Source organism: Amblyomma americanum, chromosome 4 (genome assembly GCF_052857255.1).
Source record: "Amblyomma americanum isolate KBUSLIRL-KWMA chromosome 4, ASM5285725v1, whole genome shotgun sequence".
NCBI lineage: Eukaryota > Metazoa > Arthropoda > Arachnida > Ixodida > Ixodidae > Amblyomma > Amblyomma americanum.
The window spans coordinates 200,655,783-200,669,375 of NC_135500.1; the positions used below are offsets into that span (position 1 = coordinate 200,655,783).

General features: G+C 50.5%; 1 protein-coding gene across 1 annotated transcript; it reads right to left on the reverse strand.

Moving 5' to 3' along the window:
- Positions 1-2,023: 2,023 nt before the first annotated feature.
- On the reverse strand, positions 2,024-3,979 carry LOC144127514 (uncharacterized). The gene has a single exon (XM_077660505.1). It carries the CDS (start codon positions 3,816-3,818, stop codon positions 2,493-2,495), a length of 1,326 nt encoding a protein of 441 aa, XP_077516631.1. The 5' UTR covers positions 3,819-3,979; the 3' UTR covers positions 2,024-2,492.
- Positions 3,980-13,593: the final 9,614 nt, after the last annotated feature.

The window sequence follows — 13,593 nt, forward strand, 5'->3', positions numbered from 1 at the left end:
CTTCTTGCAGATTGTTGCACCACTTTGGAAGATCGAGTCGCGTATGGAGAACAAAACTGGGACCATAAAATTTACGTAGCTGGAGGGAAGCGATGCAACAGCGGTGAGAAATAGGAGAATGGTATGCGCAGAAATCTGGGAGTGAAGGAAGGGAATAATGCTGCTCTTGTAGGAAAGCCCATGCCTTGAGCTTGCCATCGCAAAGGCGGATGTTCTCTTCAGAAGCCTTATTACCAAAGTCTCGGCAGATCCATTGCACTGCAGCAGAGGATGCACTATCCATGGCAAGGACTTTGTTTTGTTTTACGGAGGGCTCCGGATAATTTAAACCACCTGTGGTTCTTTAACATGTGCTGACATTGCGCAGTAAACGGGCCTTTAGCATTTCACCTCCATCGATGCGACCGCACCGCCGGTATCGAACCCGTGTTTTTTGTGTCAGCAGCCGAGCACTATGGCGAGGAGGTATAGCTCCAAATGAGGGTGGTCACCTGCTTCATGAGTGCTAATATTTTGTCCACTGTTGGGCTGGTCATAGTTAACGGGAGGCCGGCACCGGGATGTTACCCAGGGATTATTGATGCTGATTCATGCAAAGCTAGCCCCCATGTTTGAATTCTTTGAGTGAAGCGAGAACCAGCAACGTTGTCCTCGCTGCTGAGCGAGTTCTAGACAGCGACGAAATTGCGATGGCATTGTCTAGAGCAAAGCCCCTTCATTTTTGTGATCCTGCACGACATTCTTAATCCCGGCCCATTCGTGCGCACCATACTCAGTCTTCATGTAAGCAAAGCCTTTGATAATGTGTCGCACGCATCTGTCGTGCACAATCTCTCACAAAGTGTCGGGTACCGCACCTACAGCTACATCGCTAGTTTCCTTCATAACCGCACCGCAGAAATCGACATTGGAGACCTTTGCGGGGATACCATCACCATGGGCACACAGGGGATCCCCCAGGGGCTGTGCTTGCTTTCCCCTTTTCTTTTTAACATCACCATGCGGGGCCTGCCCCCCCCCCCCCCTCTTAACTTCTTAACAGTATCTCACATATCAACCTCTCCATTTATGCTGATGACATCACTATCTGGACTTCCATTAATTCTGATGGGGAAGTACACGAGTCCCTTCAGCAATCCCGTTCTAAATCACAGTCCCCTTCTAAATCTCAGCTCTAAATCATTCACGACCGACGTACTCGCGAATCGGACACAAATACCCCGGCTCCTGTTCACCTCCACATTGACGTGCACCCCATTCCAACTCTGTCCCCACCTTTCGAGTACTCAGCATGCTGATGCACAACAACACACACAATTCGGAAGTCATAAATCGCCTCCGTACCACTGCGACACAGGTCACTGGTGTCATTCGATGCATCTCCACTCGACACAGAGGCATGCAGGAAGCTGATGTCTGTCGCCTCACCCAAGCCTTCCTCATTAGCTGCATCATCTATACCTACCCCTACTGTCATCTTCGATAGGAAGACAAAGCGGTAGACAGTGTCATCCATGCGACCTACAAAGCAGCCCTAGGGCTGCCCTCCTATGCCAGCATACTCCTCCTTCAACCTGGCGTGCACAACACACAGAGTTGATTGAGGCCCACAAGACAGCTCAAATCTACCGCCTCTCACATACCATTCATCAGTTACGTATCAACCTTATGGGCGACTTTCACTCCCCCACACCCCTTCCCGCAGGTATCTACAGTTGTCTGGGGGTCAAACCTCTGCCAAAGAATCTGTTACCTGGATGACGTGACACAAGCCGGCACCTTAAAGCCCTAGGCACCACATACATGGATGACATCCACGCAGTCTATGTAGATGCCGTCAAATACCAACACCTACAAAGCATGTGCTGTCACTCCTTGAGCTGCCCTAATCAATGCAGCCGCGACGCGGGTTTCATCTCCCACTGCTGCAGAAGTTGCGATAGCGCTGGCCGTCACTCGCCCTGCCACTCGTACAGCCCCTTAGTGACTCCAAAAATGCCATCCATAATTATTCGTGGGCCCAGGCAGTCGCTTCCACTTGGGGGCCACGCTGCCCCACTATGCCTCACTAATTCCAATTATGGCAATAAAAGTTTATTCAGTCTCATGCTTAACCTAGCCACCATGTGCCAGTGGTTGTCGGAAACCGGTGTACATGGTGCAATTCGTATTCAAGTATTGTCGCCTACTCAATAGCAACATTCTTTCTGCTCTCACGGCACTAAGCAATGTGACCAAACATACTGAAAAGGCGGTATGTCTATAGAACGGAGCTGAGGAGATCTCAATTATTATTATATTGGTTTTTCCCCTAACATAGCTTAGTCCATCAAGTATAAAATACTGATTATTAAACTTATTAAACCACTAAACATGAACATTTGCAGAGGCCTGAAGCCTGTGTTTTATTTCGCTGTGCGCAACGCCTCGTCCAGGAAAGTTTGATGTCATCCTAAACGTGGCCCGAAGCGCATCCCTGCTCCCGAGTGGTGTTAGTGGAGCTTGCGCAGCTTTTCCGACTGGCGACGGGAGCTCCAGGCGGCAAGGTCACTCGCGAGCTTCTCTTGGACCTTTCGAGCCTCCTGCAGCTCGAACAGGAGCTTCAGCCGTCGCTCCTTCTCCTGCAAATGCTGGGGCTTGGCGTCGTCGAGGGCGGCTTTGAGCTCCCTCGCTCGGCTGTTGAACGCGTCTTCGTCTTCCTTCAGCTCTTCTGCGCGCCTCCTCTCGTCTTCCACCTGCTTCCTGGTAAATTCCAGCAGCCTCTCCATCTGCCGCATGGTTCGCGCGGCAGTCCGGTTTCCTTCCTCGGTCTGGTGAAGAAGGTCGGATGCCTGCGCGAGGCGCTCCTCGAGTCGAGCCGCGACCGAGCGCTGTTCGGCCTTACGCGATTCCTCCACTTTTTGCAGCTCCGCTCTGAGTTCCGCACACTGGCGCTCGTGCACGAACGCTTTGTCCGCGAACCGTTTTGACGCGCTGCGTTCCGCGACCAGCTCGCCGGTCAGCTGGTCCGCTTGTGCCTTCACCTCGCGCATCGCGTCGGTCAGCATCCGCGTCTTGTTTCGCTCATCCCCCAGTTTTTTCTCCATGGCCAGAAGCTTCGCTTCCAGTATCTTCATGTCTCCGCGGAGAAGCGACATTTGGCGCATGGCGTTCGCTATGTCTTCTTGAAGCTCGTCGCGTTCGGCCTGGGCGGTGCGACACGCACGTTCGGCCGGAGCCAATTCTTCGCTGACTCGATCCCGCTGCGACTTCAAATCCTTGACGCGCTTGCGAGCGGCTATGGCTTGCTGCTCTAGTTCCTGTCGCGACGCGCGAGCCTCTTCTAGCTCTTGCTGGCTGTGCTTTGCCGAGCCCTCCAACTTCTCGACTTCTCGTAGCACTTCTCCAACGCATTCCCCAAGCAGAACTATCTGACGACTACGCTCATCGATACCCGCCTCCAGCTTCTTGCATCCGGAAAGCGTCGATGATCGCAACATCTTTTCGTCCCTCAGCTGTTCTTCCAGAGCTCTAACGTGCCTGGCAACGGCTTTGCATTCAAGCTTGAACAGCTCCTCGCGCGCTTGGACGTCGCGTTCGTTCTGGGCTTTCAGCACCTTCAAGGCGAAATCCCAACCCGAGCTGGCTAGGCTTGCCGATGGTAGCTCGACATCCAACTCGCTCAGGCATGACTGCGCATACATATGTCGCAGATTGGTCGCTTGCGACTCGTAGCCCTGGGGCCCTTCGTCGAGCTTGTCGCTGCTACTAGGAGACGCTTGCTCACCTTGGTTCTTCGCGTCCATGCTCCGGGGTGCAGTTGTGACTGTGGAGTCCATCGCCACGTTCAAGGGATCCAGGAGTGTTCGCCGAGCAGTAGCTGTTCTCACTCGGGGCCTGCTCCGAGCTCTGCCGTTTGTGCGTTTGTGATTATAGAAGGTTAGTGCTGAGCTCGCTGCCGGTTCGATGATGGCTGCCGTTCGAGCGTTCGCTCACGTTGTTGTTGTTGTTGTTAGCACGTTGATGATGATAGCTGTATCCCTGCGCGTCCTTCAGCGCTGTGCGCGCGCACAATGCGGGAGTGAGAAATTAAAATTGGTTTTGGGGGAAGGGAAATGAAATGGCGCAGTATCTGTCTCATATATCGTTGGACACCTGAACCGCGCCGTAAGGGCAGGGATAAAGGAGGGAGTGAAAGAAGAAAGGAACAAAGCGAGGTGCCGTATTGGAGGGTTCTGGAATAATTTCGACCGCCTGGGGATCTTTAACGTGCACTGACATCGCACAGCACACGGGCGCCTTAGCGTTTCGCCTCCATCGAAACGCAGCCGCCGCGGTGCTGACATTATCTGTGACTTTATCTGTGCTTCTGACTGTCTGTGGTATCTGGACCAACTGTGCCTTTGACTTTATCTGTGCTAACATTTTCTGTGCTTCTGTCTGCTCTGTGCCTTTGGGGCTTCATGTTTTTTGTTTGTTGTTTCTATTTTCCTGCTTTTCTCTTTAAATTAAGTTTTTTTTAGCGTTTTGCTCCTTTTATTTTTTATTGGCTTTAAGCCCGGTAAAGCGTTGCTGGTCCGGTCTCCCTCTCTCTTTAATTTATGTTTTTTTGTATTTTTTCTGAGAGGACCAATAAAAAAGGGTTCGAACACGGGAACTCCGAATCAGTAGCCGAGCGCTCTAGCCACAGCCACCGCGGCGGGTATGCGAGAGTTTCTAAGAATGCCCGGAACGTGTAGATCGATTTCCCAATGTAAACCCTGTTACCCCCACGTACTCGGACATACTCGATCATTACAGGGGTCAGCGGAAACGCTACCGAGCCCCACACAAAAGGTTGTCCAAAGTGGAGGCGGTAGACCACTCGCGCAGATTACAAACCGGTACCTACCCGCACCTGCACAAACTACACAAGATTTTCCCTACAAAATATGCGTAAAGATGTCCGTGATGCCAGGGTAAACCTACACTAGAGCATGTCACATGGACGTGCCCTAGAGCAGACTTAGAACCTGAAATAGACCACCCGAGTGTGACGCAGTAGGAGCACTTGCTGGCCAGCCAGGACGAGAAAGCGCAACGATTTCTCGTACGCCGAGCCACGCTGGCAGCTGTCAAGTGCGGCATCCTGGACCGAGTATTGACCACGGCGCCCAGTGACCCTAAGGGTCAAGAACACTAAAGTTTTTCCCAGCCATCCGCGCTAAAGAGACGAGTTCAGATTCCTCTTTAGTGCACCTTTAAGGTGGCGCACGGCAACATGTATTAAAAAAAAGTTTTCCGGAAGTGCTGACTGGTTCCTTCAGCTGAAGCAGTGCTGGGAGTGGAAGTGCAAACATTGCGTCCAAAGTACAAACGCTTCGCCCTGCACGCTAAACAAACGCCGCCGCAAGTTGACACCACACGTTTGCGACGCGTTTCGGCACAGCTGCGGCTCGGCAATATCACGTGGTTCTCGGTTCAAGGTCATATGAAACAAGCTACGGAAAGGAGTACTATAGTTTCGCTTTTAAAAGTGCAGTTGTGGGCGTGTTCCTAGCGCTCCAAATCCTCCGTGTTCACACCCTCTCCCCCGTAGTCTCACTCGGGAGGAGGAGGTATCCGTGCGTCATCGGTGGCGTGACAAACGTTTAGAAGTGTCTGTCAAGTGTCCCCATTGTGGTGCTGCGCCTGAAATGTGTGACGCAAAACACTTGCTGTGGACTTGCCCGGCTACAGCCTCCGTGAGACGACGCTTCCGAAGGAAGGTAGGCCTGCGATGGGACGTTCAAGACGATCGACTACCGCGACTGGACTCTGGATAATCGCTTTATCGAGAACTTTTGCCACTTTTTAAGCGAGGCTTGTTTACACTCCTCCTAACTCTCCTTTTCTCATTATGCTTAATAGCAAGCATCTCCAATAAAAATTGGCACTGGCTTAGCTCGGCTATGCCAGGATATACGTTGCGAGAGGTACACGTTTTCCTGGCTGAGCTTGTTGTGGTCACTGTATGTTCAGCAATGAGAGACATTGGGCATACACATCTTTTATTCATTTTGCTAGACAGAGACGAAGACTGCCTGATGATCAGTGAAGTAGCATGCAGCGGTCTCAATTTTGTCGATACAGTATTTCGATTTGGTAGAGCCTGTTTAGTATACAAGCTCTATAGTAGTTCCCCATATTGTGTAGTCTGAACATGAGGGTCCGAAGCTAAATTAAAGTCAAACTTTTCTTTCATACACTAAGAGAGTCCTGTTTCCTGATGAAATCACCCAAAGTCACACACATCTGTGGCAACCACATCAATCTTCTGCTTGACAGATGTTTCCAGTGCCACGTAGACTCATTGGATGATAATGCCGCTTTCCGGAAGCCGAACACAGCAGGCTTCACCATTATTCCCCGCGATCGAAGTGAGATGTCGCATAGCGGCGATACCTTGTTTCACGTATACACAGACTCCAGCGTTCTTATTTGGTTCAAGCCAACTGCCAGGCGACAAGCTCAGGACCTGGAGTTAATCTTCTCTTGTCTATACCGCCGTTTAGCAGCGGCTGGACTCTTCTCTGCATGCATGTCAAACGTAGTGGTACAGACGACGACGCCGCTGCTGCTGCTGCGAAGAAAGGAAAGGAAACTGCACGGGCCTGCCTACTGGCTTTTCCCCCAAAACAAATTCTTCATAAAACGCCGACCCGCCGCGGTGGCTCAGTGGTTAGGGCGCTCGGCTACTGATCCGGAGTTCCCGGGTTCGAACCCGACCGCAGCGGCTGCGTTTTTATGGAGGCAAAACGCTAAGGCGCCCGTGTGCTGTGCGATGTCGGTGCACGTTAAAGATCCCCAGGTGGTCGAAATTATTCCGGAGCCCTCCACTACGGCACATTTTTTCTTTCACTTTTTCCTTTATCCCTTCCCTTACGGCGCGGTTCAGGTGTCCAACGATATGAGACAGATACTGCGCCATTTCCTTTCCCCCCAAACCAATTATCATAAAACGCCGGTGCACTTTGAATTGTCCAGCGGAACGGTAGGTGGTATCCATGCGACGCCTGCCGGGGAGACCGACGCCCGAACTGCGGCCGTAAGGGAAGGAAAATGAAATGGTAATTGGTTTTAAGGAAAGTAAATTACGCATGTCTCGCCTGTCTCACATATCTCGGTGGAGAATATAATAATTAATAATTGGTTTTGGGAGGAAAGGAAATGGCGCAGTATCTGTCTCATATATCGTTGGACACCTGAAACGCGCCGTAAGGGAAGGGATAAAGGAGGGAGTGAAAGAAGAAAGGAAGAAGAGGTGCCGTAGTAGAGGGCTCCGGAATAATTTCGACCACCTGGGGATCTTTAACGTGCACTGACATCACACAGCACACGAGCGCTTTGGCGTTTTTCCTCCATAAAAACGCAGCCGCCGCGGTCGGGTTCGAACCCGGGAACTCCGGATCAGTAGTCGAGCGCCCTAACCACTGAGCCACCGCGGCGGGGCTAAGAAAATTGTTTTAAGAAAAGGAAATGACGCCTGTCTCTGACGTCATGCGCCGCGCGCGTGCTGCTCCTCTCTGGTTTCGCGCATGCGCACTATCGGCCTCCGAGGCTCACAGCGAAATGTTCGACTGGGTAGCGTAGTGTAGCTCTCGCTACAAAACGAAAGGGAAGACCAGTGCAGTGGCGTGCCCGTGTGCTCACGTGCGGACTTTGCAGCTTTTTTTTTTCTTCAGCCAGTTGTTCGATAGTTGCACTAAGAACACGCCCACAGCTGCACTTTTCAAAGCGAAACTTTAGTACACCTGCCGTAGCTTGTTTAGCGTGTTTAATATGACCTTGAACCGAGGAGGACCACGTGGTGTCGCTGTGCCGAAACAGATAAAGGGCGGGAGCTTCGGAAGCAAAAGAAATGCGCATAATTGGCATCCTGGGACACTGCACACCTCAGTCGCGGTTTAAGCTACGTGGCGGTATATAGTTAAAGATGTGTGCTGCAGTGCGTTGGCATTGACTAAGTAGTCAAAGAAACGCGGCACTGAAGCCTTTCATTATGTTCATTGGCGCTGGCAACCTTCTAGACTGATGATGTTGAGGAAAGGAAGGGCGCATAACAGGCTCCCAGTGTCAGTGGACGCCTCAATCGCGCTTTGAGGTATGCGGCGGTGCTGAAAAACGTGGGCTGCATGCATTAGCGCTGACAACGTCGTGGTAGACACGCGGCACTGCAGCAACAGGCCGCAACGTTCATTGGGTGACGTACCTTTCGCGATCAACCATTATCTGCCACCTGGCAGGGTGGGCGCGCTGCCTATCCAGTGTGCGGAACGCACTCAATGTTAGACTCCAAGCCGTGTCTACTTGCCCAATACCACCACAGCTTTCGCTCTCTAACCAGGTTCAGAAGTAGTTAAACCGCAGCTAATTTTGAAGCTAACCACTTGAGGGTTGGGACTAGGGCAGATGGGCTGTGTGGCCCCCAGATGGGGACGACGTCTTGACCGCGGCAGCAGCGTTTCGATTGAGGCGAAACGCATAGGCGCCCGTGTGCTGTGCAATATCAGTGCACATTAAAGATCTCCAAGTGGTCGAAATTATTTCGGAGCCCTCCACTACGGAACCTCTTTTTTCCTTTTTTCTTTCCTTCCTTTATCCCTTCCCTTTCGGCGCAGTTCAGGTGTCAGCCGATATGTTAGACAGATACTGTGCAATTTCCTTGCCCCAAAAAACATTATTATATCAATTTCAGTTTCACTGCACTACCTCGTAACAATTTCGTGGTGCTTGCTGTTTTGACCTTCAAGTGAGACAGAGGTCAAACCACTTACGGTGAGGTTAGGGTGTCCACCGATATATGTGAGACAGTTACTACGCCATTTACTTTCCTCAAAACCGGTTCGGGTGTCCACCAATATATGTGAGATAGTTATACTGAGCCATTTCCTTTCTTCAAAACCAGTTTTATAAATCAATCTTAAATTTTCTTCGAAAGCAAAGGAAAGGCGCATAACTGGCTCCCTGGGACGGTGGACACCTCAGTCGCACTTTAAGCGGTAGTGACAAATGTGCGCTGCATTCGTTGGCATTCACAACGTTGTAGCGGGAATCACCAACTTCTACAAGGAGACAAGACGCGTGTACCGGCCTCCCCACACGGACCTCGATCGAGCGCATGCTTCGCAGAGTGCAGACCAATTCGATTATCAGTCATTCTAGACTATACCTCATCACTGACGGGGAATATGACCCCGTCTGTCCTAATTGCGACCACGGAGTGTTTGCCACTCAGGCACACATCCTCTGGGGATGCGAGGGTAACCCGCCCCCCCCCCCCCCCCCCCCCACTAACATTACTGCCAACTCCCTCCTTGGAGGGTTGGGTCCAACTTCTTGTAAGACCAGACCAGAAGACACAACTCGCACTCCTCTCGTGGGCTCAAGACATCGCCCCATCTGGTGACCACACTCAGCCCACCTGCCCTAGTCCCAACCCTCAAGTGCAAATAAACTTGTTCTCTCCGACTTGAGTTGTATGCTACAGGTGGGATAGATGGATGGAAACAGCTTTTATTAGACGAAAAAAATCTTCCAGGTTGGTTCCCTACTGGTCCAGGAGTCCACGGGCTTGTGCTTCAAAGACCGATACACCAGCCATTTCTAAGGCATAGCATGGTTATCCTTGGTTAATCTTGATTGCAAGGCCAGGTTATTCTGGTTGTGTAGCTTTGTTGTTGTCGCATTAAAAGCGGCACAACTGTGGTTGCGGCGCACGCGAGCTCTGCTTTTCAATCCTCCGACATGTTATCAGGCATGCGACGCAGCTGGCGAAGCGAGCGCTACGGCGAGGAACGCGGTGTGACATCATACCAAATGGCGGCGGCGGCGAGCGGTGTGACATCACGTCAGAGGGCGCGGCGAGCGCGCCAAGCACAGTAACCGTCTCACCTCGGTGGACACCCGAACCGCGCCGTAAAGGAAGGAATAAAGGAGGGAGGGAAAGAAGAAAGAGAAAACTGAAAATTGAAAGTTGCATTTTGAGGAAAGGCGCGGCGCTGTGCAGCGGCGGAACACGGGCGCCTTTGCGTTTCATCTTCATCAAAACGCGGCCGCGATGGTCGGGTTCCCGGGTTCGAACCCGACCGCGGCGGCTGCGTTTTTATGGAGGAAAAACGCTAAGGCGCCCGTGTGCTGTGCGATGTCAGTGCACGTTAAAGATCCCCAGGTGGTCGAAAGTTTTCCGGAGCCCTGCGTTTTTATGGAGGAAAAACGCTAAGGCGCCCGTGTGCTGTGCGATGTCAGTGCACGTTAAAGATCCCCAGGTGGTCGAAATTATTCCGGAGCCCTCCACTACGGCACCTCCTTCTTCCTTTCTTCTTTCACTCCCTCCATTATCCCTTCCCTTACGGCGCGATCAGGTGTCCAAAGATATATGAGACAGATACTGCGCCATTTCCTTTCCCCAAAAAACCAATTATGGTCGGGTTCGAATCCGGGTACCCCGGATTAGTAGAAGAGCGCCCTAACCACTGAGCCAGCGCGGCGGGGCCATGAGGTGGATGCAGAGTTGAGAATCAGGGCAAAACAACCAGACGTGCTTGTTTTACCCCGATTCTCTACTCGGGATTCCCGGGCACTACGGCACCCTCCACTACGGGATCCCTCCACTACGGCACCTTTCTTCCTTTCTTATTTCACTCCCTCCTTTATTCCTTCCCTTACGGCGCGGTTAAGGTGTCTGCCGATATATGAGACAGATACTGCGCCATTTCCTTTCCCCAAAAACCAATCATTATTATTATTATTATCCTCGGGCACTGGGGACAATATTAATAGTAGAGAAGCCTGGGAGGCCCTGCTGCGGAGCGAGGTCCCCGCCTGCCAGCAACGAGCTGTCCGCCTGTTGTTTTAGAACTAAACTTGTACTTACGGTTTTGTCTGGGCTACTTCCTTCAGCTATCGATAGCTCTCGATACGACCATTTGTGTGTTATTTACTGCTACACGAGTTGCTCACCCTTAAAAAAAAGGGGGGGGGGGGGGGGCAATATAAGCTTTTTTTCTTATGGCAGTGCCAGATCATATTGAGCACCGAAAAAAAAACAAGAAACTAATACTCGCCTACAAAAAAACCAATAAACCACGCCGAATAAAAAAATAAAACTACCGGGGGCACTCAAGTCTTCTTACGTACTGTGAATGCGAAAACATTGTGCGCACTACTGCTGTTTCCGTTGATGCGTTTGTGGTTGATTATGTCTGTGGTGTTCTGTGCGTTTCGCGTTGGCCACCAAACCGCACATCATTCGGAGCTCCTTGGGATAATGCCTATATATGCAGAATTGGTTAATCTCTACTTAACATTCGTAGATGGCGGCGAGTCCTCACGCCACTACCTGTGCAGTGGCGCAGCGGTAAAAAGCGATGCGCCACTGCACAGACAGGTGGCTGTTCCCGCCACAGCCACCCGTAGGGATTGTGCGAACCATGTTGCTCTTCCCGAGAACCTTCTCGCACAGCTGGTGCGACGTTCCTACGAAATTATCCGATCTTACGCGAGTTACTTTGTGGACAGAAAGTATTTACACTTTCTGTCCACGCCACGGATGAGGCAAGGATAGGATAGGATACACTTTACTGCTCTAACAATGTCTTTCGGTCAGACAGAGTTCTTCATCTTCAAGCAGATGTCCCCCTCCGTCTTGCAGGGGTCGGCGCCCCTATTCCAGGGCACCGCTGAGTTTGGCCGCTCGCTGGGCATGGATGACCAATCCTCTTTGGAGGATTTGGTTGCCGCTGGAGAGCACACTCTCCCACTGCTCCGCACTCGGATTTTCTGAGCCATGGAATGCTTTATTTCTGTCACATTCCCAAGTAATATGGTATAGGGTGGGTGTTGCACCGCACCATGGGCAGATGTCCCTGTATTGGTTCGGGAACATTTTGCTAAGGATGTGTAAATTGGGGAAGGTTCCGGTTTGCAGCTTCCTCCAGTAAACTGCTTCTTGTTGATTTAATTTGTTGTGGGGAGGAGGATACTTTAGTCTCGTCCCTCTGTAATAATTTAGAATGTCGGAGTAGGTTGGGATTACCCTCAAGAACTCCTACGGGTCTTTGTTCAAGAGCGCTGTAATGCTTGCGAATTAAAAACCCTTAATCTCCAACCCGTGGGTATCAGTTTGCGAATGTGCGTCGGAGTGCCAGACAGTTTATGGAAGCAGTGATTGAGGTGCGGGTCTCCCGCCGAGTCTTCGCCCACTAAGCGCCCAACTGTCTCCTGCTTTTGACTTTAGGTTGCAGCCAATCTCTTCGTTGCTTATCTGCAGTGAAAATACTGTGTAATAAGAGTGATCAACGGGAACCAGACGTTTATTTTTAAATAACGAGTTTATTTTCTTTTGTGCTGGACGTGGGTGCGTAGTGCGAACCACAGTGTCGCTTCACTGGCTCTATCTTGGGAGATGTTATGTACACACAGATATACAGACAGCAAGAAAATTCGGGGCACAAAACTTGTTTCTCGTCACGGCGCGTTCTTCACAGCTGCGTCCGCCGATTCTGTGCACGTGGGACTTGCCGTAGCCATTGGGAATCTCATCGTCATACCGAAGCTTTTGATAGTTCATTTAGAATAGATTAAATTGTTAGGACAGTTACAGTGTGAGCTATTACTAACAAAAAATAAATCAGAAAAAAAAACAGTATAGATTTGCAAAGCTTCGCCCAAGTTTGCCCATTTGGCACCCTTGTATGCGGTCGCAGCGCCGCCTTTCTCTTCTTGAAATGCACTAATTCCCATAGACCGCGTATACCTTGTTGTTGGCGCGTGCGTGGTTAGGGAAATATAAATCGGTCCTTTATTTATATAATATATACGTTGACAAATGCTGATGATTGCACAGGTTATGTGGTCGTTTCCTTTCTTTTTTTCTTCAACCAGTCAAGCCAAGACATTCCTAAAGCTTAAATGACATTTTCTGCCGGAGAAACCTAACGAATGCACTTGCTGGCTGGATCCTAAACAGGTGACCGCGTGTGACTAGAGCTACTTGCTAAAGATTTGAAGGCAAGGACTATAAGAAGCACCATGAAGTTCCCTAAAGAATAGCGACAAGCTGGCGCTTTTTCCAGAGACATGTAGGACACAAGAAATGGAAAAGGCAATCGTAATGCGATCCAGACGTTTGTATGCATGACGGTTACCTTGCCAAGATATAAACTCAGAATGAAGATTCCGACGCGTTCGATTTCGCCCCTTGCCCGATATACTTGTAAAGGACCCATTTCAGCGCTAGAAATGTCATTTGCATTACTTTTTGATAAACAATTGTGGTGCTTTCGTATTCTTTTATAGAAAAGTAAAAGTGCGCGGAGATTTGGTAACACAGAGCGCTCTTAAGTTTGCCAGGAAAGAAAGGAAATAGGAGCAATATTTCGCAAATATTAAAGAGCGGCGTAATTTTTCCGACGCAATGCTGCCAAAGCGACGCAATGCTGCTTCAGCGTAGCCTAAGTGGTGCTGTGAGAATAGTGAAACATTTGTATTGAGCACCAACAAGAAAATTGAAACATACGTTGGACTGCAGGAAGTCAGCTTTCCAGCCTATGTTTTAGTTGTGTAAGAAGGGCAGTAAGTTGGGCAAGTTGGTTA